At 44.0% G+C, this 23,281-nt stretch overlaps 1 protein-coding gene across 1 annotated transcript in view; it reads right to left on the reverse strand.

The window, feature by feature from the left end:
* Nucleotides 1–23,281, reverse strand: part of HIRA (histone cell cycle regulator) — a 47,428-nt gene that overhangs the window by 23,097 nt on the left and 1,050 nt on the right. The window contains exons 2-10 of the mRNA XM_072983696.2: nt 12,713–12,775; nt 11,830–11,940; nt 10,359–10,449; nt 9,640–9,734; nt 8,573–8,668; nt 6,893–7,053; nt 4,427–4,594; nt 3,453–3,566; nt 2,634–2,704 (exon numbers count right to left, since the gene is read on the reverse strand). Of these exons, the coding sequence (XP_072839797.2) occupies nt 2,634–2,704; nt 3,453–3,566; nt 4,427–4,594; nt 6,893–7,053; nt 8,573–8,668; nt 9,640–9,734; nt 10,359–10,449; nt 11,830–11,940; nt 12,713–12,775 (970 nt within the window). The remainder of the gene's footprint in view (nt 1–2,633; nt 2,705–3,452; nt 3,567–4,426; nt 4,595–6,892; nt 7,054–8,572; nt 8,669–9,639; nt 9,735–10,358; nt 10,450–11,829; nt 11,941–12,712; nt 12,776–23,281) is intronic.

The raw sequence follows: 23,281 nt of genomic DNA on the forward strand, positions 1-23,281 counted from the left end.
GGAAGAGGAAAATGACAAGAGAGAACCCACACTGCAGCGAGGACTGCCTTAGTAAAGGATGTTTAATGGCACAGTATTAAATTTACAGAGAAGGAATAGCTACTTCCGAACCCAGGAGATCAACTGGCAAAGCCTCAGCTATCTCAAACGCTTCCTTCCACAAAGGATCACACGCTTAACAACCTGCCCATCACGTCTGTTTTGAACCTCTTTTGAAAGGATTTAATGCCAGTGGTTTCCAAACCACGTACCAGAGATTCTTGTGGTCCCTCTCTCAATGGAAAGATCCATACATGGCAGAGAGGTTTCTCCGCAAGACAAGAGGAAGGCCTTCACGCCAATGCTGGCCAGGATTGTTTGGTGGTTTAGCTTGTCTGGAAGCAGCTCAAGCAGGGGTTCTCAATGGTTGACCTCTCATGTTTTGGACTTCGGCTCCCAGAAACCCCGCCAACACAGCCAAGGATAGGGGATTCTGGGAGGTCGAAGATCAAGGAAACTTTTTTTTTCATTTTACCTGCTATGTTGAAGTTTTGCACTGATTTTTTTTTTAACAGAGGTTTTGCGGCTCCTCTGCCCATCCTATGTTGCGATTTTTATTGACCCGTTGGGTCTGTTTCCCATGCTGACTTGACAGCTGAAAGGAAACAGGATCTCAAAGCAAAGCGTACTTGTGTAAAATCAACCCACACGCTCGCCTTGCGCTTACTTCTGCTAACACACCTTTTGTCCCACTGAGAGCAATAAGGAGAGCCGCTCACCAGCCCCCTTCTTCTGCAGGATGTTTTGCAATGCTTTCAACCAGCAGGGGGAGCAACTGAGAATAATGGAACATTTTCTACTGCACTTGAGGTTCTACAGCGCCTCCATGTGGCCAGGAGGTCTTATTGCACAAGGATAGTGATACTGTATAGTATTGGATTGTCAAATTCCTCTTTGGAGATTTCAGTAGAACAGTTGGTTGGTTGGTTGGTTGGTTGGTTGGTTGGTTGGTTGGTTGGTTGGTTGGTTGGTTGGTTGGTTGGTTGGTTGGTTGGTTGGTTGGTTGGTTGGTTGGTTGGTTGGTTGGTTGGTTGACTGATTGATATCAGTTTTTCTTGGTTCTACAAATCGAGGAATGTAGGCTTTATGTTTTAGTAAATGAAAACCTGTTTTTCTAATGCAACAGATATGCCTGTTTTTCCAGGTCAATTTCTGTTATGTCAGATAAGGTTTGTTCCTCCTTATCAACTGGGCAGGTTTGCTACTAAACTTGCTTCTGTATTTGGAGCCGAGCTTGGCAAGTAATGAAAATCCTGCCTTACACAGGGATGAGGAAAATAAAACCACCTTTCTTCCGTTTCGTCACTGGAATCGTTGTCACAACCAGTATCATACTATGAAATATCACAGGCCAGGCAGGCTACTGGGAATGGGCCCTTAACTGGTACATTTTTAAAAGAAAAAACAACAGTTGACTACACCATCACTGTATTATGGAATTGACAAAGGCTAGCTTGGTCTCTGTCAAAACCAACTTCATTATAATCAGAAAAAAAAACACCACCAGATTGGATGCAGGTCACCATACAGGTATTCTTGACTGCCAACCTTGGGCCCCCAGATGTTCTTGGACTGCAACTCCCAGAAGCCCCTACCACCAGCTTGGCTGGCCAAGATTTCCGGGTGTTGCAGTCCAAGAACATCTGGGGACCCAAGGTTGAGAACCACTGCTGTAGGCCACCGGAAAGGAGCTTGCAAATTGCCGGTCCTAGCTTGAGCAAAGAAACTAAGAGGTGAGCAACTTGTTACTCTCCAGATGTTGCTGAGCTGCAACTGTGCATTTGTTGTCAAGCCCCCAAAGCATTCTTTACACTCAACCATATAAAACTCATGATTCCTAGGACAGGGTTGCCTGGGTCTTCCTTCTTTCCTTTATTATCCCCTTGGAAGGATCCTTTGCAAGTTAACTTGACTTGGAAACCACTCATAATAACTACCCTCCCAACCTGAATTAGATCACAGAAATTAATTCCAGTTTCAATGCTCCGTATCTTCACCACCTGCTCGATTTCTTACAGGCTGGACTGCCACACACATGTAGCAGCACTAAGCATCACTGTTCAGGATCCTAGTCTCTGCCTTTCTTTCTCCTCCATGCTGTGATTTTTTCCGCCTTCCAACTGTTGGTCTCTATATCCACACAGAATAGGCTGTAGCCAGTTATTAGCAGGTTTGCTGAGGTGGACATTTCCACATTGTTTCCAAAGATTTTTGATATTCTTCAAACTATGGTGTTCTCCTCAGGTTTGCCTTCCTTTTGTAGATGGGGTGTGTGTCTCTGTGCAAGATCAGTAATAACATTTGTCTGAACATCAAAACTGGCGCATTATTTTGATTGCATGCTCATTGTGTTTCCTTAAAGACATGCACACAACAAACCAAGAAATACCATACATCACCTTTTTTAAAAAGTGTTAAATACACTGGAAGTCTAATATTACACAACTCCATAGCCACTGGATCACAAGCAGCTTAAAGATGGCAACGCAAAAGGAAAAATAACATGGCAATCGGGAGGCAAAGGACATGAGCTTCCCTACAAACACACTGTTTCTCACAAGAAATGTCTTCTTTCACCATCAGAGCCCTCTTACCATGAAATGTCCATGATCGACTTGTCAAACAGCTCATGGATGACCACCAGAGGCCTTTTCAGACACGTCAGCTAGGAAGAGAAATTTCAGGTTGATAAATGTTGCAAGCTGGCATCAGGCCAAAGCATGCTACCTGAATGCCCAACATCGGAAAACCCAGAAGTCGGCGGGTACACGGATGTTTCAGGCTCTGCTAAAGCTACATCATGTTGCACCACAGGGTAAATCCGGCTGAAGTGCAGAAGAGTTCTTTCCTTGATGACTGACGTGTTCCCAATACTTCAAGCAAACACTCTTATAATGAGAACAGTCCACCAATAAAGCTTAGGAGTTTCCATAAAGCTTGCAGATTGATGCATCCATGAGCCTAGGTATTTGTAGACAGAAGGAAAACCTGAATTACCAGGTTTCCATTCTTGTCCTATTTCAGTCCCCCTCCCCCTTTTATGAGAATGGGTTGCATCAAATCTCAAGTGGTCACATGCGCATACACACCTTTACATAAAATGGGTCAAGAGCAAAAGGTTGCAACTTGGGTTTTAAGTTTTAAAAGCAACGGTTCCCGTGCCATCTACATTCAGGAAGCCATGGCTTATTCACCTGAGGTTAGTTCCAGCCAACCAGGATCTGAAACCATCCATAATCCGTAAGTCCACGGTGTGCTGCAGTTTGCTAAACTATCGTGTAGCATCTGAAATGGGCCGAAGGGATCCCACCAAGAGGTGACTGCGGATTTACAGTAAGCTCGGTGCTTGAGGTCTAGAAGCCCGCTTCGGCCCTAGCTGTATCACATGACCCAGAACAGAACACAAGACATACCCAGACAGAAAGGGACCGGTCTTTACTTCCGACTGCACAGCAGCAATAAGGGCAAGTGGGCTTCGTAGAACTACCATTCTTCTGCTTCTTTTTGAAGATTTTTGGATTGAATTTCTTTAAAAAAAAAAAAGAAAAAAAAGACCAAAGGGTCCACTTAAAATTCAACCATTTAAGATGTTAAAGTTGGAAACAACACTGTAGTTTGATTGTCATGGCAGCTGTATATTTATGTGCAATTGTGGAATAGCGGACGGTGGTCAAAGTCCCACTTGCACACCATGATGCTGGTTTGCAGGAGATGATGGGCTGATGAAGGAGATTCCAGCAGAGGGGAAGGTCTGGCTGGTTCTATCAAGCTGCAAGAAGGTCAAGTACAGCGGCCAACTGCAGTGTCCCCCCCCCCCCCCATTTGAGGACCTGCCTACAGGCAGACCCATCACCAGGTTGCCTGTCAAGAGACAAATTGGCCGCAGTAATTACAGAGAAGAACTTAATACTCTTTGAACAGCAGAGCTGGAAGGGACCCCTAGGGATCATCAAGTCCAGCCCCATGTGAAGGAGGCCCGGTGGGGGAATCAAACTCCCAGCCTCCAGCTCCACAGCCAGAGACATAAACCACTGAGCTATCCAGCTGTTGCTTAAAAAGCCTCTTCTGTAGATTTGTGAGATGATTAAAATGGAATACAAAAATCCCCCTTGGTTCTAATACCCTTCTCTTCTCCACCTTGGAGCAGTTCATCTTATGCAATGGACTATATTTGAATGAACTCTAGTCTTGCTAGAAAACCTTGATCTCCTGATAGGATAGCGTCAGCCTGCTCATCTCCACTCTGTCTCAAGCAATGCTAATTACATAGAAGAGGAAAAACAGATCATCCAAACAAGACTTGTTTTAAAGAGGCTAGTAGGTGTCCCTGGTTTGCTCCCACTCCTCCCTTCAAGCTATTCTGCCTGTATCCGGGAAGGATACTTACCACCACCGTCACTGCTTTACGATGGCCGACAAAATCCATGTTTGTCTTCCACCCGTCCCTCTCAATGATCTGTGCTGTCGGCCCAGAATTGTTCATGGCGTGAGCAGAGACCAGATAGTGACCATCGGGCGACCAGCTCAGACGTAAAACATGCGTCGTTCCTCCACACTAGAAGTTAAAACACAGCCATAAATGCACATGGTATCAAACAAGGTTTTGCCCTCCCAGAATTTACAAACAAGGACGCAGGAATGATAAAAGCCCAGCAGATCCATTTTCAATGCTTCACGTACAAGCATGGTGCCATCTGATGTTTCACTCACATGTCCCTAAGTCATTCAAAAGAATGGGCTCCAAAGCATTTCCTCACAGGTATTTTTCAGTACAGCTTTTAAACCAATTTATTTGGTGGTTTTGAAGTGTGGTGCTGGAGGAGGCTCTTGAGAGTCCCCTGGACTGCAAGGAGAACAAACCTATCCATTCTAAAGGAAATCAACCCTGAGTGCTCCCTGGAAGGACAGATCCTGAAGCTGAAGCTCCAATACTTTGTCCATCTCATGAGAAGAGAAGACTCCCTGGAAAAGACCCTGATGCTAGGAAAGTGTGAAGGCAGGAGGAGAAGGGGACGCCAGAGGACGAGACGGCTGGGCAGTGCCATTGAAGCAACCAACATGAATTTGACCCAACTCTGGGAGGCAGTGGAAGACAGGAGGGCCTGGCGTGCTCTGGTCCGTGGGGTCACGAAGAGTCAGACTTAACGACTAAACAACAACAACAATTTGGCAGTAGCCCAGGGAGGCGTGAGACAGCCGGCCCCTTTCCTTCAGTGCTGGTGAGATCTACAGGTACCTCATTACTTTTGTCTCAAAACTGTTTCCTGCCACTGATGGCACAGCAGCTGTCCCTTCTAAAAGACACTCATCATAACCTCACAGTCATGTCCTGAACAGTGCCCCCCCGAGTATAAGCAGCGATGTTGACTCACATTAAAAAACCACACAGACCTAACAGCAGAGCAGGGCTTTTGTAAAGCTAAGGGGTTTTAATTGTTCATTCAAGATCAAACATTTCCCATTGCACTACAGCTCCAACAGCTTGTAACAATACACACTGCTGTTGTTCGAGGGATCCATTCTACCCTAACACACGGGAATCTGAGGGGAAGTTGTGGATGATGTCACTGTCTCTGCTAAGCAGAAAGACCTGGCATTGTGCCTTGTTGCTCTGAATGTTGGACTCAGTGGCCTTATTAGGCTCCTTCCAACTCAATTATTCTAGGATTCTATGTTTTTCGTGTTGATTTTGTTTAATTGACTGATATGTTTATTTGATCTTCTATATTGTTATTTTTATGTGGTTATTATTTAATGTGTTACTGTCGTCTATTTTGTTGAGAGCCGTCCAGAGTGGCCTTGGCAACCAGATAGGTGGTATAAAAATCAATCATTCAAATAAACAAACAAACAAAATAACACCATTTTAGTGATGTATTTGCTTGGTTCTTTTTAAATATTTGTATACTTACTGCTTTTAGTTTTTTAATATTGCCTTTTAATGATGCAATGGGTCCTTTTTAACAAGAAAAGCAGGGTAAAATTATTAATAATACATAAATAATGTAGTTTCATTACAGTAGAACACAAAAACATATTTGTCTTGAACTTCCTTATTTTCCTCCCAACTTAGTCTTCCTTTCATATTGTGTCTCTTAGCAATTATGTTAAGCCATAAAGAATGCTCTAACAGTGTGTGTATGCGCACACTTGCAAAAGATGAATAAAAATAAAGATAGGCTGAATGTCAAACAAGGCAGCACAGCCTCTTCATTTCAGAAGAGCAAGAATCATTTTCTCTTCTTAAATATGAGGGAAGGGTCCTAAATATTTTAACATGCTCGTACTGTCCGTTCATGATACGACAAAAGAAAATCCTTCAAGTTTTTTGTCAGAGATATTGATATCACCAAATCACATAATACACAGAATGTAGACTGAAAAATTAAAAAAAGAATAATCCACAGTCACTCAATAAAGGAATCTGCATTCACGGTGCAGCTAGGACAAAATTAGCTGGTGTACGAGTAGTATGTATAGGAATTCCAATAAAGTATTCAATTCATAACCAGATACTTACCAAGATGATCGTGAAATGTATGAAAGGGGGGGAATGATATGGCCTTTCATCTCTAGATAAAAATTATACTACACCAGTGAACATGAGATGAACATTCAAGAGAGTCCACCGTACATCGGTAACATCTTTAGTGGCCGTGAACTCCAAAGAATCCATTAAGAAGCACTCCTAAGCGCAAAATGTTAAACCTAGCAAGCATAAATGCTCTATGAGCTACAGATTCATGACGTTGGTTAAACAGGACACCAGCATTTGCAATACAGAAGGAGATTCTGTTTCCTGGAAGCTGCAGACCAAAAATTAAAAATAAAAACCCCCAAACACGACACGTACCTCATCAAATGGTTTGGTAATGCTGGTTTCTAGCTGCCAGTCCATGGTGCGCCACACCTTCAAGCTTCGGTCATCTGCTTGGGACGCAATGTATTTCCCAACGGGGTCCCACGTGAGCCCCTTAACCAAGCCAGAGTGACCCTTCAGGGTGGCAAGAATTTCTGAACACAAGGAAGGAACAAAAAAAACTTTGTGTTTATTTTTCACGTTTTCCCGGAAACAATTAAATCAGAGAAAAAGTGGAGGGAGAGATTTTAGCAGGTTCCTCTCGTGAGGTATGACACGGGGCGGTCCAGAACACGCAGCCCTTGGGGGTTGATTGACCACAACTCTGAGCATCCTGGAGAGAGGCAGCCATAAGCCTATCAAGGCACACGTCAACCGCCTTCTGCGTATCCTGGTTGCAGAGCTGGCACTAGGGTCCTTTGGCCTTCCAGATGTTTGGGACTATAATTCCAACAAACTCCTTCCAATTGACCACAGTGACCACTGTAGCTAGGATTTCACCTACCTTGGACTCCTTCAAGCTATGGAAGACCTATTACAAAACAAAGCTGCTATGGAAGAGAAGATAGACAGTGTAGTGGACAGAGTATTAGGCTTGGAAGAGTGAGATTTAAGTCCCCAGTGTGCTATAAATCTCACAAAGTGACCTTGGATTAGTCACACGCTTTCTTTCTCTTAGCCTGACCTACCTCACAAGGCTGTCGGGTGAAGCAAAGAGAGAGGGAAAAACTCATGTACACCTCCTTGAGCTCACTGTTGGAACTGCACCACATGAATTTCTAACATTCAGGTACTGCAGTTCAAACAGTAAATACAGTGGACCCTCGACTTATGGAATTAATCCGTATTGGAATGGTGGCTGCAGGTCGAAAAGTCTGTAGGTCGAGACTCCATTGACTTACAGTGCATTGAAAACCGATTAATCCCATAACTGGCCGTTTTTGATCCATTTTAGGTTTTTTTTTTTTCTGGTCTGTAGGTCAATTCTCCAGCTGCAAGTCGAACCTAAATTTTGCAGCCAGAGAAGTGTGTAACTCGGAAAGTCTGTAAATGGAGCCGTCTGTAAAGTCGTCCCACTGTAATAGAGGAACACTGACCTAGAGCCATACAGAATTGTTTCTGGACTACAATGCCCAGGATTCTGCAGGCAGCAAGGCCAATCACTGGCCATGTTACCTAGGGAATTCTGGGAACTGTAGTTCAAAAACACAAATCTGCACAATTATAAATATTACCTTTTCTAAGGGACATCAGCACAAATCTTGGAGCCCATTTGCAGACATCCACACTGTAAACCACAACAATTAATTACGTGTTGACAAGTTGATTATGGCAACTCTCACAAGGATCTCCAGGTGTAAAGTATTCAGAAGTGGTGGATCAATCCCTCTCTGTGGAGGCACTCTTGAGATTTGTTCCAATGCCACACAGGTAGTCAGGCACACCACCTCATCTGCCACGCAGGGTCTGGTTGCTTCTGACCGACATCTTTCTTGGATGGCGTAGAGGGGATTCAAACTCCCAGCCACTAGATCTGCAGCTGGGGACTCTGATGCCCTGGGCTCTACCAGCTCGGCCATATGCTCGAGGAGGTTTCACGGGTCTGCCGGGCCAAGCATGAAACAGGCCAATCACTCCTTGTCATTCAAACTTCGATACACAAGGATGTCCTACCTGGGAATTTGACAGCATTCCAGATGACAACGGTGTTGTCCACACTACAGGAGGCCAACCAAGCGTCATGAGGAGACCAAGCCACGTCCATGACATCTATATGTAAACCAACCAAAGAAGCAACAGTGAAAGACGTCACTCGGTGAGAACAGAAATCATGTGCCACCCAACCAGTTTAACCGTCCGGTGAGTACCAAGAAAAATGTGCAATACGACCAAAGGAACCAGGGCTCTTGTGTGCCTTTCAACCTACGTGGACTTCACACACATCCTTAAAGACTAAATAGGAAGGTTGTTTTTTTTTTTTAGAAAAGTACTTCTGGAGTCGCAAAGTCAGTATCCTTCTAGCTGCCTGCAGGAAGCTCAGCAGAGACGGAGCCCGGCTGTCTTCCGATGGGACAGAACTCCGCAATCAAGGGGCTGCCATGGACAAAGTCCCACCAACCTGGCCACCCAAGGACTTCAGATACCGAGCAGGCCGTTGCTAATATAAAGGAGACACAGTGTGGCGCATGGAGGGGCCGCAGATCAGTTGGCAGAGCTGAGGATCAGCCTCCATAAGGTGGCAGGTTTCCTCGACCGGCAAATCAAGAATTTGGCCCGAAGCCCTGGAAAGCTGCTGCTAGTTCAGTGTTCATAGTATCGGGTTACACAGTCCGAGGATTGGGCTCCATCTAAGGCAGCTCCCGACATCCCGTGCATCAGCCATTCTCAACGGGGGCTATAGGGCTCCCTCAGGGGGCCCTGACCCATTGGAACAGGGCTACAGGCTGGGGAAATAATTCTTCACCCACCACTTTATAGGGGTCATTAGGCAGCTTATCCAATTGTGATTCAGACTGCTTTTTTCTTTCATATTGTGTTTAGGGCCATGGCCCAAAAAAAAGGCTGAAAAGAGCTGATCCACCTGGCCAAATCGGGAGGCTTCACTCTTGACGGCCGTTGCCATTTATCTACCTTGCTGGGAGTATCTCAATAGCTCTGCAGATGAAAACCCAACAATAAACAATGCTGACCGTTCCAAACATCGCCAGCCTCCGCAAGACAGACAGACTGGACACACTCACCTCCCGAATGGCTTCGAAGAATCGAGACACATCGCCACTGTTCAACGTTAGCAAGTTTACTACTGGAACCAAACACTGTGCTAGGCCCAATGTACCTGTTGGAGAGAACACTCGTGTTGCAGGATTGAATGATAGACCAACGCAGCAGGCGACACCCATTTTAGCTAACAACTCCAGTTCCCTTGCAAATTTGGGGTGTGGGTGGGTGGAGTGGGGAGTGAAGGTGGGGAAAGGATCCAAGGTATCATTGATAGAAGGCATGCTCTTGAGTAGTCAACCCGTCTCTCTTGAACTCTATGACATATTTCAGCAGGCAGGCTAATAAGGAGTAAAGCCTCCCAGGAACGCATCGTTTAGTGGTTTACAGAATTTAAATTCTTTTAAGGGGCTTTAAATCTTGGCTTCAACCTTGATATATGTTGTACCGTTTTAAACATATTTATAGAGAAGTTGCTTTTTTTTAAACTAATGATTGTTTTATCATTTTAGTTGTTGGGAGAGGCCTTGGGTCCCCTATGGGGTGCAAGGTGGCATATGAATGAATGAATGAATGAATGAATGAATGAATGAATGAATGAATGAATGAATGAATGAATGAATGAATGAATGAATGAATGTAAATACACAACACAAATCTAGAGAAAAATGAAAGCAAACAGGTGAAAAGCAGCCTGGGGTACAAGCTAAGATCTAAGTAAGAAAGAAGCCAAAATGCTTACGCAGCTCTTTTCCAAATCATGATCAGCTTGTCATCTCCCCCAGAAGCCAGATAGATGCCATTGTTTGACCACCGCACACAGTTTACACATGCTAGAATTAAATAGGGGTGGGGGAGGAGGGGAAGAGATAAGGACAATTTTAGAACAGATCTGCTGAAAATGTTACTTCGGGAGGATAACAAAAAAAAAAAACACTTTTTCTAAAAAAAAAAGAAAACGCGGGATTTAAAATTTAAACTTCAGAGCAGATGAATAACATAACTGAAACTACATCAATAACAGGTGATGCCCAATCAGTTAAAACTCTTTCAGTGGAAATCCATCTTAAACACCAAAGGTTTATCCAAAAAAAGTGGGGGGGGGGGAAGAAACCAAATAAAAATGACTGAAGACATTCTAGAATACAAGCTGTTTTTTCTCCTCAAGTTTTGTATTCTCTGTATGACTTCACACTGTTTATAATCTTCTAAATGGCTTTGGATAGCTGTACAGACCTGCTAATCTTTCTGCAGTGTTTACACAGCTGACCCCTAGCTATAGAAATAGATTATAGGTCTGCCTTGAGATGGCACAGAATAAGAAAAGTGCCTCGGCTATTGGGTGGAAAGCACTTAAGGACTGACCAGCTGTACCTGCTCCAGATAGCATTTTGGATCCTGGGCTCCCCTAGAAAAGATATCCCATCTTTTGCACCTGTGTATTGAGCCCTGGATGGTGCAGAGACCGAAGTCAAGGGCTGCTGAGCTTGATCTCAACATCTGAGCCACTTTGTAAGCAGGGAGGGGGTAAGGAAGAAATACTAAGTATTAACAGCTTTTGGTCATCTCTAAAATGCACAGGCCAGTAAACACAGTTAAATGCAAAAAATTTGGCGAGATAATGACCTTTTTTTTTCAAAAACAGATGATTAAATTGACAAGGTCTGCCCTCTGGAGTTATAGTCGCTACACCTCTGGACACAAGAAAAGCATTGATGAAAGATGGAAGGAGCAAGAGGGGAAATAGGTAAGCAAAAGATCCAACTCTTAACGCCTGTTGTGTACCTGTAGTAGCTAAAAAAAACCCAGTGATTCTGCTGGAACTCATACAAAATGGAGTGAACAGCACTCCTAGCAGAAAAAGGCTCTCATAAGGCATCCAGGAACTATTCTGCTGGGAAACAAAGCACATGTACGTCCAACAGATTCATTGGGTTTCCTCAATGGAAGTATTGACAGTGACAGGTTTTTTGCCAGAAGAGGAATGAGATATCCACCAAATTGTGGCAAGGTGGGAGGAAGAAAGGCGCTCCCTCAAACCTGGACAGTAGTTCATCCCTGATCCAATGTGAAAGGATGTTTTGGAATTGCATTAGGACTAATTCTTATGGCATGAAAGGGTCCAGAGTAGGGTCAAGGCCCATGGCTCTATACGCTGGTCCCGACACTGTGCTGACAATGAACCCTCAAAGGAAAAGATCATCCCACTGTACCTAAATGATTGTCCATCTGACAAAGCATCTTGGGCACATTCTCATTCTTTTCATCATCCTCTTTGAGAACAGGAGCCATGTTCCATATCACCACCTTCCCAGAATCCTCTCCTAAAGACACAGAGAAGTCAGTATTTTACCTAGAAGAAAACATTTGCATGTGCATAATAATAATGTGCCATCAAGTCGATTCTGACTTACGACAACCCTTTTCATGGTTTTCCAGGTAGAGAATACTCAGGGGTAGTTCGTAATTCCTTTCTTCTGGATACGTCCTGGGGCTCTGCAGCTTGCCCAAGGCTACACAGGCTGGCTCTACTCGCAGGAGGCACAGTGGGGGAATCAAACTCCCAACCTCTGGCTCTGCAGCCAGATTATTACCTGGGTCCCCAACCTTGGGCCTCCAGATGTTCTTGGACTTCAGCTCCCAGAAATCCTGGCCAGCAGAGGTGGTGGTGAAGGCTTCTGGGAGTTGTAGTCCAGGAACATCTGGAGGGCCAAGGCTGGGGGACCACCAACCTAGACCACTGAGCTATCCAGCCAGCTGTATTTCCACAGAAAATCTTAAATCTTTGATGATTATCAAATGATAAAGAGCAACGATGGATCAGCTTGCTAGTCTCCAAATAAAAAGCAATTCCCTCCAAGTGGGCGTTATCCAAACATATGCATTCTTGGCCTTAGCAAATACTGAGACATAAATCCATCCATGTAGGAACAAGGATTGCAAACTACAAATCAAAGCTGCACATCCATAAGACCTGCTAAAGGCCAACAGAACTGGGGACTACGTGGCCACAGCCTGGATGCCAGATGAAAGCAAACGTAGAAAACAGAATCTTATGGGGACAAATAACTAAAGCAATAATATCTGTAACCATACCTTGACCTCCAGTTGCAAACTTGGTCCCATCAGGATGAATGTCAACTGAAAATATTGGCTTGCCTGGAAAAAAATAAATAAAACAGGAACAGGATACCGTAATGCTCTTTCCACAATGTATGATTTTATAGATGGCCAGAATTTACTTTCTTTTGTTTCTTATGAAGTGAACAAAATCCATTTCATTCTGCTTAATAAAATATGTGTAGCTTCTAGTTTCATTCCCCCCCCCCAACTTCTCAGATGGCAAAAACTAAGATATGTGTGCTTAAATAACACAGAGTACAGACATTTGGAGGTTTCCCTTTAATAGAAAGTATATTTACTAATTTACTTATGCAAAACTCAGGTTTTTCTTGCTTTTAAATATAACGAATCTGTCATTAATACAATAAATAGTACAAACAACACAATTTTATATGAACAAAAACATTTTTAATGCTGCTAAGCATCAGAATAAGTTTCTCCACCAGGAAAAAAAAACAAACGGTAGTTTTATCCATAGTTTCAAAATGTCCTGAAAATTTACACCTTTACACTGGATCAACTGAATGAACTGTATAAAGAAGTCTGGAATATAGCTATTAATTAATTAAATTATACCCCGCCTATCTGGTCGTTGCGAGAAGTTAACATGTAATGTAATATTGAACTTAAGGGTGAGATAAATAATTATTTTTATAGATATTTGGTGAGAATTCATCAATTTTGCGTTAATAAAGGGGAAAGACTGGGAACCTTTGCAAGAGTTAACGCAGTTTTGGAAGGAAAAGGGGACTCCATGAATAGAGGAAAAACTGGTTATATCTGCAAATGATCCCAGTGGGGGAGAGGAGCACATTATGTATTATTATATTGTTTCTGTGGTTTTGTGTTATTAAGGATTTTTCCCCATCATGTTTCTCTTTGTTGTTTGCATTTTTATTTAAAGAAAGTTAGAAAAATACACTGGATCAAAGCAAGTGCATGACACCCTCGGTGCATTTAGCAATCAACTCTGCTGGCCACAACCCTGCAATTAGGATTCTCGTGAACAAGTTGCTTAGTTATAGCAATTTCCTCTAATGACCGCTTGCCTTGGTTTGGAATGTTTGTGTAGCAGGGGTCAAAACGCTCCCTAAAAAGGCAAAGGGACACAGATTCCAGCCTCAGAGGCATAAAGGCTACCCAAGGACCAAGCGCAGAGGAACTCTGCGCCCCAGGAACTGACCTTTACCTCTTTCCAGTCTTCCCTGGAGCCAAGATCACCTGCTTCAAGGTACGCATTCCAAAATATTGGGACTTTCTTTACATCACTGTAATGATTACGAAATCTGCACCCTTTGGAAGATGCACACCAGGGTTCAAATTGCAGGACACTGGAAAGATCCCAACGGTTGCAAAAAAAGAAGAAGAGAGACTGGGGATTTGTGCATGTGCTGAAGCATAAATGCACTTCCTTGAAACATGATTTCATTCCTTTGCCTACGTCAGTGGTTCCCAACCTTGGGAAACCCAGGTCTTGTTGGACTACAAGTCCCAGAAATCCTAGCCAGCATAGCTAGTGGCAAAGGCTTCTGGGAGTCGCAGTCCAAGAACACCTGGGATAGTATGGGAGCCACTGGCCTAAGTCAATGGTAACGAATAGGTGGCCTTCCAGAGGCTGCTGGTTGCCAATTCCCATTAGGTCCAGACAGCTGGACCAGTGATTGTGGAGGTTTCCCAACACTTACTAAAGAATAGCTTGCAGCACCTCTGCCTCCACACAAAAATTCTGTTAGTTGTGACATAATTTCCTCATTTAGAAGGCCAGTATTATCTAAGCACGTTGGTTTAAGCTCGACAAAGTGTTGTTACTGTCGGTTGCTCATTTAAAGTCGGCCTTTTTATGTATGCCACGGATGGCACTGACTCCCAGTGGGGGTGGGTAGTGGACAGAGTGGCAGACGAAGACTCTGGAGAACTGGGTTCGAATCCCTGCTCGGCCATTGAAACTCACTGGGGGAATGGGGACTGACAAAACCGCTCCTTAAATGTCTCACTAACCTTGAAAGACCTGTTAGGGTCTCTATAAGTCGATTCTGACTTGGCGGCACAAAACACACACACGCTGGCAGCACAGGTGCTTGTTTTAACAACACTAAGGAAAAAGGTAAAGCAAGCAAGCAAGCAAGGAAATACCTAGGCTCAGATTGCTGCTATACAGTGGTACCTCGCAAAACGACGACCATGCTAAACGACAAATCCACATAACGATGACTTTTTGCGATCGCTATAGCGATTCACAAAACAGTCATTCCAATGGGGGATTTTCGCTGGATGTCGATTAGGTCCATGCTTCGCAAACCATTTGTTCGCAAGACAATTTTTTCGGCTTCGCAAAATGGCTGCCCTATTTTTCCGGACCCATGCTTCACAGGGTAGCCATTTTTACAGCTGATCAGCGCTCGCAAAATGGCTTCCCTAAGGGTGATCTTCGCTGGACGACAAGGTATTTTCCCCATTGGAACGCATTAAACGGGGTTTCAATGCATTCCAATGGGGAAAGGGTTTTTGCATGACGACGATTTCGCTAAACAGCGATTTTCACGGGATGGATTATCATCGTCATGCGGGGCACCACTGTATTACTGCAGCACACCTTGGCATTTGGCTGAGATAACAGAGGTGTGCAGATCTGTGTTTCTGAACTACATCCCCCAGAATTCTCCACAAATTTGTAATCCAAGGGGGTGGTTCCCAACTTTGGGTAACCGGAGTGTTCTCGGACTGTAACTGCCAGAGAAGCCCCAGGCAGCAGAGCTAGTTGGTGAAGGCTTCTGGGAGTTGTAGTCCAAGAACACCTGGGTGACCCAAGGTTGAGAACCATGGGTCCAAAGTCACAAATCTGCAGACAGTGTTGGACAGGCTATCCTTGATTAGTAAATAGTCCTGTTAAGTACCAGGTAAGCTAGCAGAGATCCTTTTTCAAATATATTAACAAGCAAGCAAGCAAGTGAACGAACGAACGAATGATATGATGATCATGTAGTTACAAGAGCTAGCTGGAAAACTGTCCAAAGCTGCAAAGTGCTCAGTGGGGAAACTGAGCAGGGCTGAGGATTTCCTGCTGCTATCTCTGCTCAGGAATAATCTCTGTTCACACTCCTTGTGATCCTTCTTAACTTCAACACTTCAAAGGTTAAACCCCAGGAGCTTAAACTGAATCCAGAAACAAAGCAACACATGGCGAACCTGGTAGAAGATTAGTGCCATATAAATTGATTAACTATCAGCTCCAATATGTACCCAGGCAGCTGTACGTCACATCTAGTGAAACTTCCAGACTTGTTTTTTTTCAAGGGCTGCCCCATGTAAACTGAATTACAGCAGTCTAAACTGCAACTGGCAAGCATGCAAATAATTGAGGACTTTTACAGAGGAAGAGGAAAGACCCATGATCGTAAGACTGCAACGGATTCATAGGCTTCTGTGCTCCCTAAAACATCTCTCCCTCTCTTACGTTTTCGCCATCTCTGAGAGAGGGAAAAGATTAAAGCAGAAACCACAAATATTGTGGTAAAATGAAATAAAAAGTGTGATTCGGTCAGAAATGGTCTTGTTCCAACGAACAGAATCCCAATGAAGGTTGAACCGAGGTCGCCAGCCACAGCCGTCAACAAAGACATTACCCACCTTGAATATACCCAACTTTGTTGGGTTTCAGAAGCTAAGTAGAGTCATGTCTGGTGAGAACTTGGATGGGAGTCCACTGAGGAAGACCAGAACTCCCCAAGTAGGTGTAGGGGGGAAAAATCTTGTCTAAATCTCTGGTAAACTGTGACCCGCCAGTTGACAATACTGGGCTAAATGGAATAAGGGCCTGATTCAATATAAGGCGGTCTCCATCTCTGCCCCTCTCATGGAGACGGCAGTACCCACTAAGTGCAGAAATGAGTTGTTATGCGTCTACAGGCTCTTACGTACTATTCAGCTGGTGGCATTTTGAGGAGAATTAAGACATGGGCATGGTGGCGCTGCGGCTTAACACAGAAGCCTCTGGACTGCAAGGTCAGAAGCCCAGCCGTCGTAAGATCGAATCCACGCGATGGAGGGAGCTCCCATCACTTTGTACCAGCTCCTGCCAACCTAGCAGTTCAAAAGCTTGTAAAAATGTGAGTAGATAAATAGGTACCACCTCAGTGGGAAGGTCACGGTGTTCCGTGTATAGTCGCGCTGGCCACGTGATCATGGAAGATTGTCTTCGGACAAACGCTGGCTTTATGTCTTGGAAATTGGGATGAGCACCTCGCCCTAGAGTTGGACATGACTGGACTAAATGTCACGGGGAACCTTTACCAAGATATGGGCTCTTCAGATTCATTTCCCTGGAGAAATGGAAGATGAATCCCATCCCCCAGAATTGGCCAGTTCATTTACCGGGCTCTGCATAGCGCTCAGCTCCATCATCACCGTCATTACACCAATTTGGGAAGGAGCGCGGCCAGCCTTTCCCTACCTGCCCGCACAGCCAAACACTTTGGTGCAGAGATGGGAAGCAGGGAACCAATCATCGCAAAGCGAAATTCCCCCATAGGAAGCATCGTTTTGCGATCGCAAAACCTTCAACGTAAAGCGATTTCGTCGCAAAACGGAGTGCTCGTAATGCGAGGCACCACTGTACAGCCTTACATCAGAAAGCAATCCACTCAATCCAAAAGGGACAATGTTTTAACAGAGGTGCTTTCATCCCTTCTCACAATTTCCAATTTTCTCCAATTAAAAAAATGAAAAACTGTCTGGGGAGGGAAGGGGGAAAAAAATCAAACTAAGTTTTTCCCCTGGATTTGTTCACATTTTATTTCCTGTCCCTTCTACCCACCATCACTAACCACATTTGTCTATGAGGACCAGTGTGTTGCACCGCATGGCTATTGTCAGCCCAACACTATTTTTGCCTGCCTGCTACCTCTTTGGCTTCTCCCCTGTTCTCTCTGGCACAGCTGCACATATAGCACCACAGATAAATATGAAACTCATATTTATGTTCCCTGTTCTATGGGACTACTCCTTGCGGCGCAGCGGTTAAACTGCAGTACTGCGGGCAAAACTCTGCTCACAAACCAGGTTCAATCCCACATAGCCGGCACGAGGTAGCTGGCTCAAGTCTCACTTCCATCCTTCCAAGTTCAGTAAACCGAGGACACAGCTTGCCGGGGATGGGGGCAATGTGTCGCCTGCACAATTAAACTGTAAATCACCCAGAGAGTGCTTTAGGTGTTATGGGGCGGTACAGAAGCAGCACACTTTGCTTTGAAAGACCTCTATCATGGAATGCAAGATTGCTTTTCGAAGTTAATGCCTCCCCATTATTTGTTACCGTGGCTGAAATCCTATCGGGCAGGGACAGATACCCCTATGCAGCAGGAATTATGTCACTTTCAGGTTGATGAAAGGCATGTTTCTGCAATTTTGGGTCTCCATGGCTTACACGCTATGCAACAAAGCTGCAGACACCCCCCCAAAAAAAACCCGCAGAAGAAGGCATTTCCTCTCTGGCAAGCTCCTGCTGCCGATGACGATGACATTCTTGTTGCCCAGGGACACCAAAGAAATTAAAGCTAGTACAATTAAAAGGCAATTAATTGTTGTTAATCGTGACCATGTTGAAAAAAAAAAGCAAATCAGACTGTCATTATTTTTACTTTTGTTTCCTGGAGGATTTGAAATGGGAGAATGACGGAAAATGCCATAAAACGTGAAGTATTCCTGTCAAAATACCACTGCATGTGCCTACAAAACATTCAAAAAGTAAACCTTTATAAAAGTGACTAGAAGATAATATTTGTGACATCCAGAAAGCGACTCCATTCCCACTTCTTATGTTACTTTTGAAAGGTAGCTTCAAAGACAGTCTCATTATGAAAGAAGTAACTTCTATTAACTAAGTCACTTTGAATTGGCTATTTCCAAGTTCTGGTCTCTGTCAAGTCTTCTTTGTAACACTTTCTATCTGGCCTTCTTTTGTAAATTTGCCTACTGTTTTGTGGGATTCTTGAAGTGGAGAAAACTAGCACTGAAAGATGGGGAAAGTTACTGTTTTGGACCACATTTCTCACGACACCCCAACCAGCACGGCCAGTGACCATGGAGTATTTTGAGAGCTGCAGACTGAAAAAAAATGTTTTCTATAATCAAACTTTTATGGGCATCATATCTGAGACATCTCACATCTGGGTTCCACTGGACATAACATGGCAACTCTAGACCAGTGGTTCCCAGCTGTTTCTGGACTACAACTCCCAGAAGCCTTCACCACTAGCTGTGCTGACCAGGATTGCTGGGAGTTGTAGTCCAAAGACATCTAGGGACCCAAGACTGGGAACCAGTGGTACAGACAGAAGATTGGTTGAACTTTATCCACAGAACTTTGTTCCACAATGGGAGGAAGATGAGACCAGCATACGTCACCACTTTAAAAAATACCTTTCTCTTTAAAAAGCTACACTATTTTTAAAAATGCATTTTTTCCTCACCCAATGAGAAAATCCTGGCCTCTGTCAAAATCCACAAGCAGCAAACTGGTAACACAAGCTTAATTTTGTAGGAGATAATGAAACCTGTGGAGTTTTGCTGGATCAGACCAAATATGGATCTTATGCAGCATCCTGATTTCCACAGCAGCCAATAAGATGCCGATGGAAAGCATGGGTGATAGAAGAAAGACAGTTACAGGGAACTCAGAATTGTCCCCATGTCCCCCCCCCCCGTCTTGCCCTATTCCACCATCTTGAAGACAGATCAAGCTGCTAACTGCAGAAAGCGCTGGAAAAACGCGGCTGAAGGGACCAACATCTAAGGAGCTGAGCATTCATCAGCTGGCTTGCATTCCACACCTACTAAATCTAAGAAAAAGGCAGAACAATTAGCGCAAATATGGGGCCTGGGGCTTGAGTAATTTAGAGAAGCTATGGGCTGTGCCGTGCAGGGACACCCAAGAGGGTCATCGTGGAGAGTTCAGACTAAACGCGATCCACCTGGAGCAGGAACTGGCAATGCCACTCCAGTATCTTTGCCAAGAAAACTCCATGGATTGAAACAAAAGGCTAAAAGATATGACGCCGGAAGATGAGCCCCTCAAGTCGGAAGGCGCCCAGCATGCTACTGATGAAGAGTGGAGGACAAGTAGCTCAGAGCTTATGAAGTGGTTGGGCCAAAGCCGAAAGGACGCTCAGCTGCGGATGCGCCTGGAAGTGAAAGGAAAGTCCGATGCTGCAAAGAGAAATACTGCATAGGAACCTGGAATGTAAGATCTATGAACCTTGGGAAGCTGGACTAAACAACAAAAAAAAGAAGGCCTGGCAAACCTTATTTCCCCAAAGTGATAGCGTGATAAGGACCTGAGAGACAGGGGAGAGAAGGGATGAAAATAACTACAAGTGAGAGAGCTGACTTACCAGAAGAGGTTGAACCAGGAAGAGCCCCATGTAGCCTTTCAGTAAAAGAGTGGTCTATTTGGATTGCCCTTGGCATATCTTTTTATCTGTCTTAAGCTTCTTCTCTTTCCCTTGTTTAATTTCAGAAGCTGGACTTACTGAATTTTTCCAATATTCTTATTGCTTGATATTCTATTGGGTGTTTATTTATTTAAAATATTTTTACTCCACCTTTCTCCTTCAAAGAACTCAAGTTGATTTACATGATTAAAAGAAAATATTTGAAGCTTTAAAAAGGCAAGTATACAAATACTAGAAAGGATCAAACAAATACCACCCTATTTGATGATTACTTGTTACTGTTTCCATTCTTTTTGAAAGGTTACACTTACTGTTATTTGATCTGTTGTGAGTAGCTGTTGGTAAAAAAAAGTGGAATAGGAATAAACACATGGTAATAATGAGGGTGAAACTCAGAAGCTCAGTGCTAAGAAATTACTGGAAGATGCCAGAACAGGTACTTCTACTTCTATTTTCCTGGAAGGAAGTCAATTTTCCTGCTAAGAGTCCAGAAGATACTTTGCACACACCTGTCCTTTACATGGGAATGGGCTGGGCTTCCATTAGATGTTATTATAGGTAAGGAATGTCTGGCCTTCCTTATATTAAGAACTGTGGCTGTCATAAGCCTTTATCATAGGCAATGCTGACTACGTTGATGGAAATCACAGTCCAGTAGCCCCTAGAGGTTCACAAGCTCTCCACCTCTGCTCTTCCATAGTATTTCCAAATTCCCTCTACCAGGGTGTTAGAAGAAATTTGCTTTTAAGGCTTGCCAATGGTCCAGCTTTGTACTAGATTATTTTCAAGGACCCAGCTAAGTGTCCAGAATAAGCCAAGCAAATTCAACCCCTCTAGCATTTAGTACAGTGGTGTTCCGCTTGACGATTACCCCACTCGACGCTGAAATCGCTTAACGATGAGGTTTTTGCGATGATGTTTCAATGGGGAAAATCCGCTTTATGACTATCGGTACTCTGCTTTGGGAACCAATTTTTCACTTCACGACGATCTTTACAGCTGATTGTCGGGTTTTCAAAATGGCCTCCCGCTGTTTTTCGGACCTATTTCCGGAAGACAGCGATCGAAAATGGCTTCCTCTATGGAGGATCTTCGCTGGATGATGAGGTATTTCGCCCACTGGAACGCATTAACCGGGTTTTAATGCATTTCAATTGGTTTTTACTTTCACTTGATGACAATTTCGCTTAACAGCGATTTGAACGGAACAGATTATCGTCGTCAAGCGAGGCACCACTGTATTAGAATCGTTCGTGGACTGCATTAGAATAATTTGGTACACACTATTGCATCTTCTGCCTTCTCTATCTTAAACACCATCTCACTCTAACATTAAATAATCCTATATACCAAATAGTGGCATCAGCTTGTCTCTGAAGATTCTGCTGGGTAAGGTGATATTTGCAAGACAGGTAAGTGATACAGCACCTAGGTGAATTTTTTCAGTGTCTATGTCAGAGGAGGGGGCAGATAAATTACATGGTCCTGTCTCATCCAACACAAAAGTTTCTCTGGGGCATTCTTTTTTCCATGCTGAATAAGCTCAGGTCAAGATTCACATGAAGAAGCCTAGTTTAGAAATCACAACCCCTCGGTACCAAACTCCTCAAAACCCTTACTTTTACCCGTGTGTGAAGAACATATCTCAGCAAAAGGAGGTACTCCTTTGTATGTAACAAGTGCCAAATATTTCTTAAAAGAGCCCAAAAGCAATTTCACAGGACTATGCTCTGGACCCCCCCTTACCTGCTCCTCACACCAAAAGACTGCAGCATGGTGTACAACTGCCTCGGAGGATATCCCATTTTTAATTCAGAAAGACTTAGTTCTCCAAACAACGCTGAGGATTGCACTGTAGACCTGAGAGGTATCCAACAGAAATCCTCAGCAATTTAGAGGTATTAGATGCATGCTAAAGCATCTTTGTGTTAAAAGCCTTAAGTCACATGCCCTAAAGTTGCTGCGCTTCACAATACACAATTCTGGCAAAGAGACAAACAGTCTTATTTAGTACAGTATAAGTTAGTTTGTCTACTTTGTCTTGGGCATGTTGTGAGAATGGCTGATGGTCGGATTCCAAAAGATCTCCTGTGTGGAGAATTAGTGCAGGGAGAGACCACAGATGCGATACAAGGATATCTGCAAGTGGGATCTGAGGGCCTTAGGAATAGACCTCAACAGATGAGAAACCCTGACATCTGAGCATTCAGCCTGGAGGCAGGCATTGCATCACGGCCTCTCCCAATTTGAAGAGAGCTTTGTCCAGCAGGCCAAGGCAAAGAGGCAGTCCCGAAAGCAGCAAAATCAGGGAGCTGGACAGGGGACAGACTGTATTTGTCTTCAGTGTGGAAGGGATTGTCACTCTCGAATTGGCCTTTTCAGCCACACTAGATGCTGTTCCAAGTCCTCCATACAGAGCACGTTACAGTACTATAGTCTCTGGAGACTGAAGGATGCCTAACTGCAAAAAGTTAGTTCTACACAATGCTGTCACAGAAGTCTTTGCTGGCCTGTATGCTGTGTAAACACCACATCAGTGGAAAAAACGGAGGCACCTTATATATTTTGAAGCCAGCTACAGTGATCTGACTCAAAGTGTGAAACAGTTCCATACAATCTTTCCCTGGAAACATCTATACTTATTAAAACATCCATATGAAAGGTACAACTACAGATTACTAAGTAAGGGAAAGTACTCCTTGCACACAACCAGAAGCAGAAAGAAAAAGGCATCCAGCAAACACCCAGAAACCTCCAAAGGCAGATCAACTAGCTGACTCAATGTAATGCCAATTTGCACGGGAGCATGTCTTAGAAAACCACCTCTTGCACCATGGAGGAAAGGGGAAATCCCTACAGGCTCAAAACCCACATCTCATTTTTTTTCCTGGTGTCCAGGACTTAAGTGCCTATCCAGAGACACCCCAACTTCTTCCAGGCTGCATCCAAAGGTAGACACCCAGCACTCTGCACATGCATGCCCAAAACGGACTCTCCTCCTATCTGCCTTTAAAAAGAAACACAAAATAACATTAATATTCCTTGTTATGGTTGTTGTGGGTTTTTCGGGCTCTTTGGCCGTGTTCTGAAGGTT

This window comes from Pogona vitticeps, chromosome 14 (genome assembly GCF_051106095.1).
Source record: "Pogona vitticeps strain Pit_001003342236 chromosome 14, PviZW2.1, whole genome shotgun sequence".
Classification (NCBI taxonomy): Eukaryota; Metazoa; Chordata; class Lepidosauria; order Squamata; family Agamidae; genus Pogona; species Pogona vitticeps.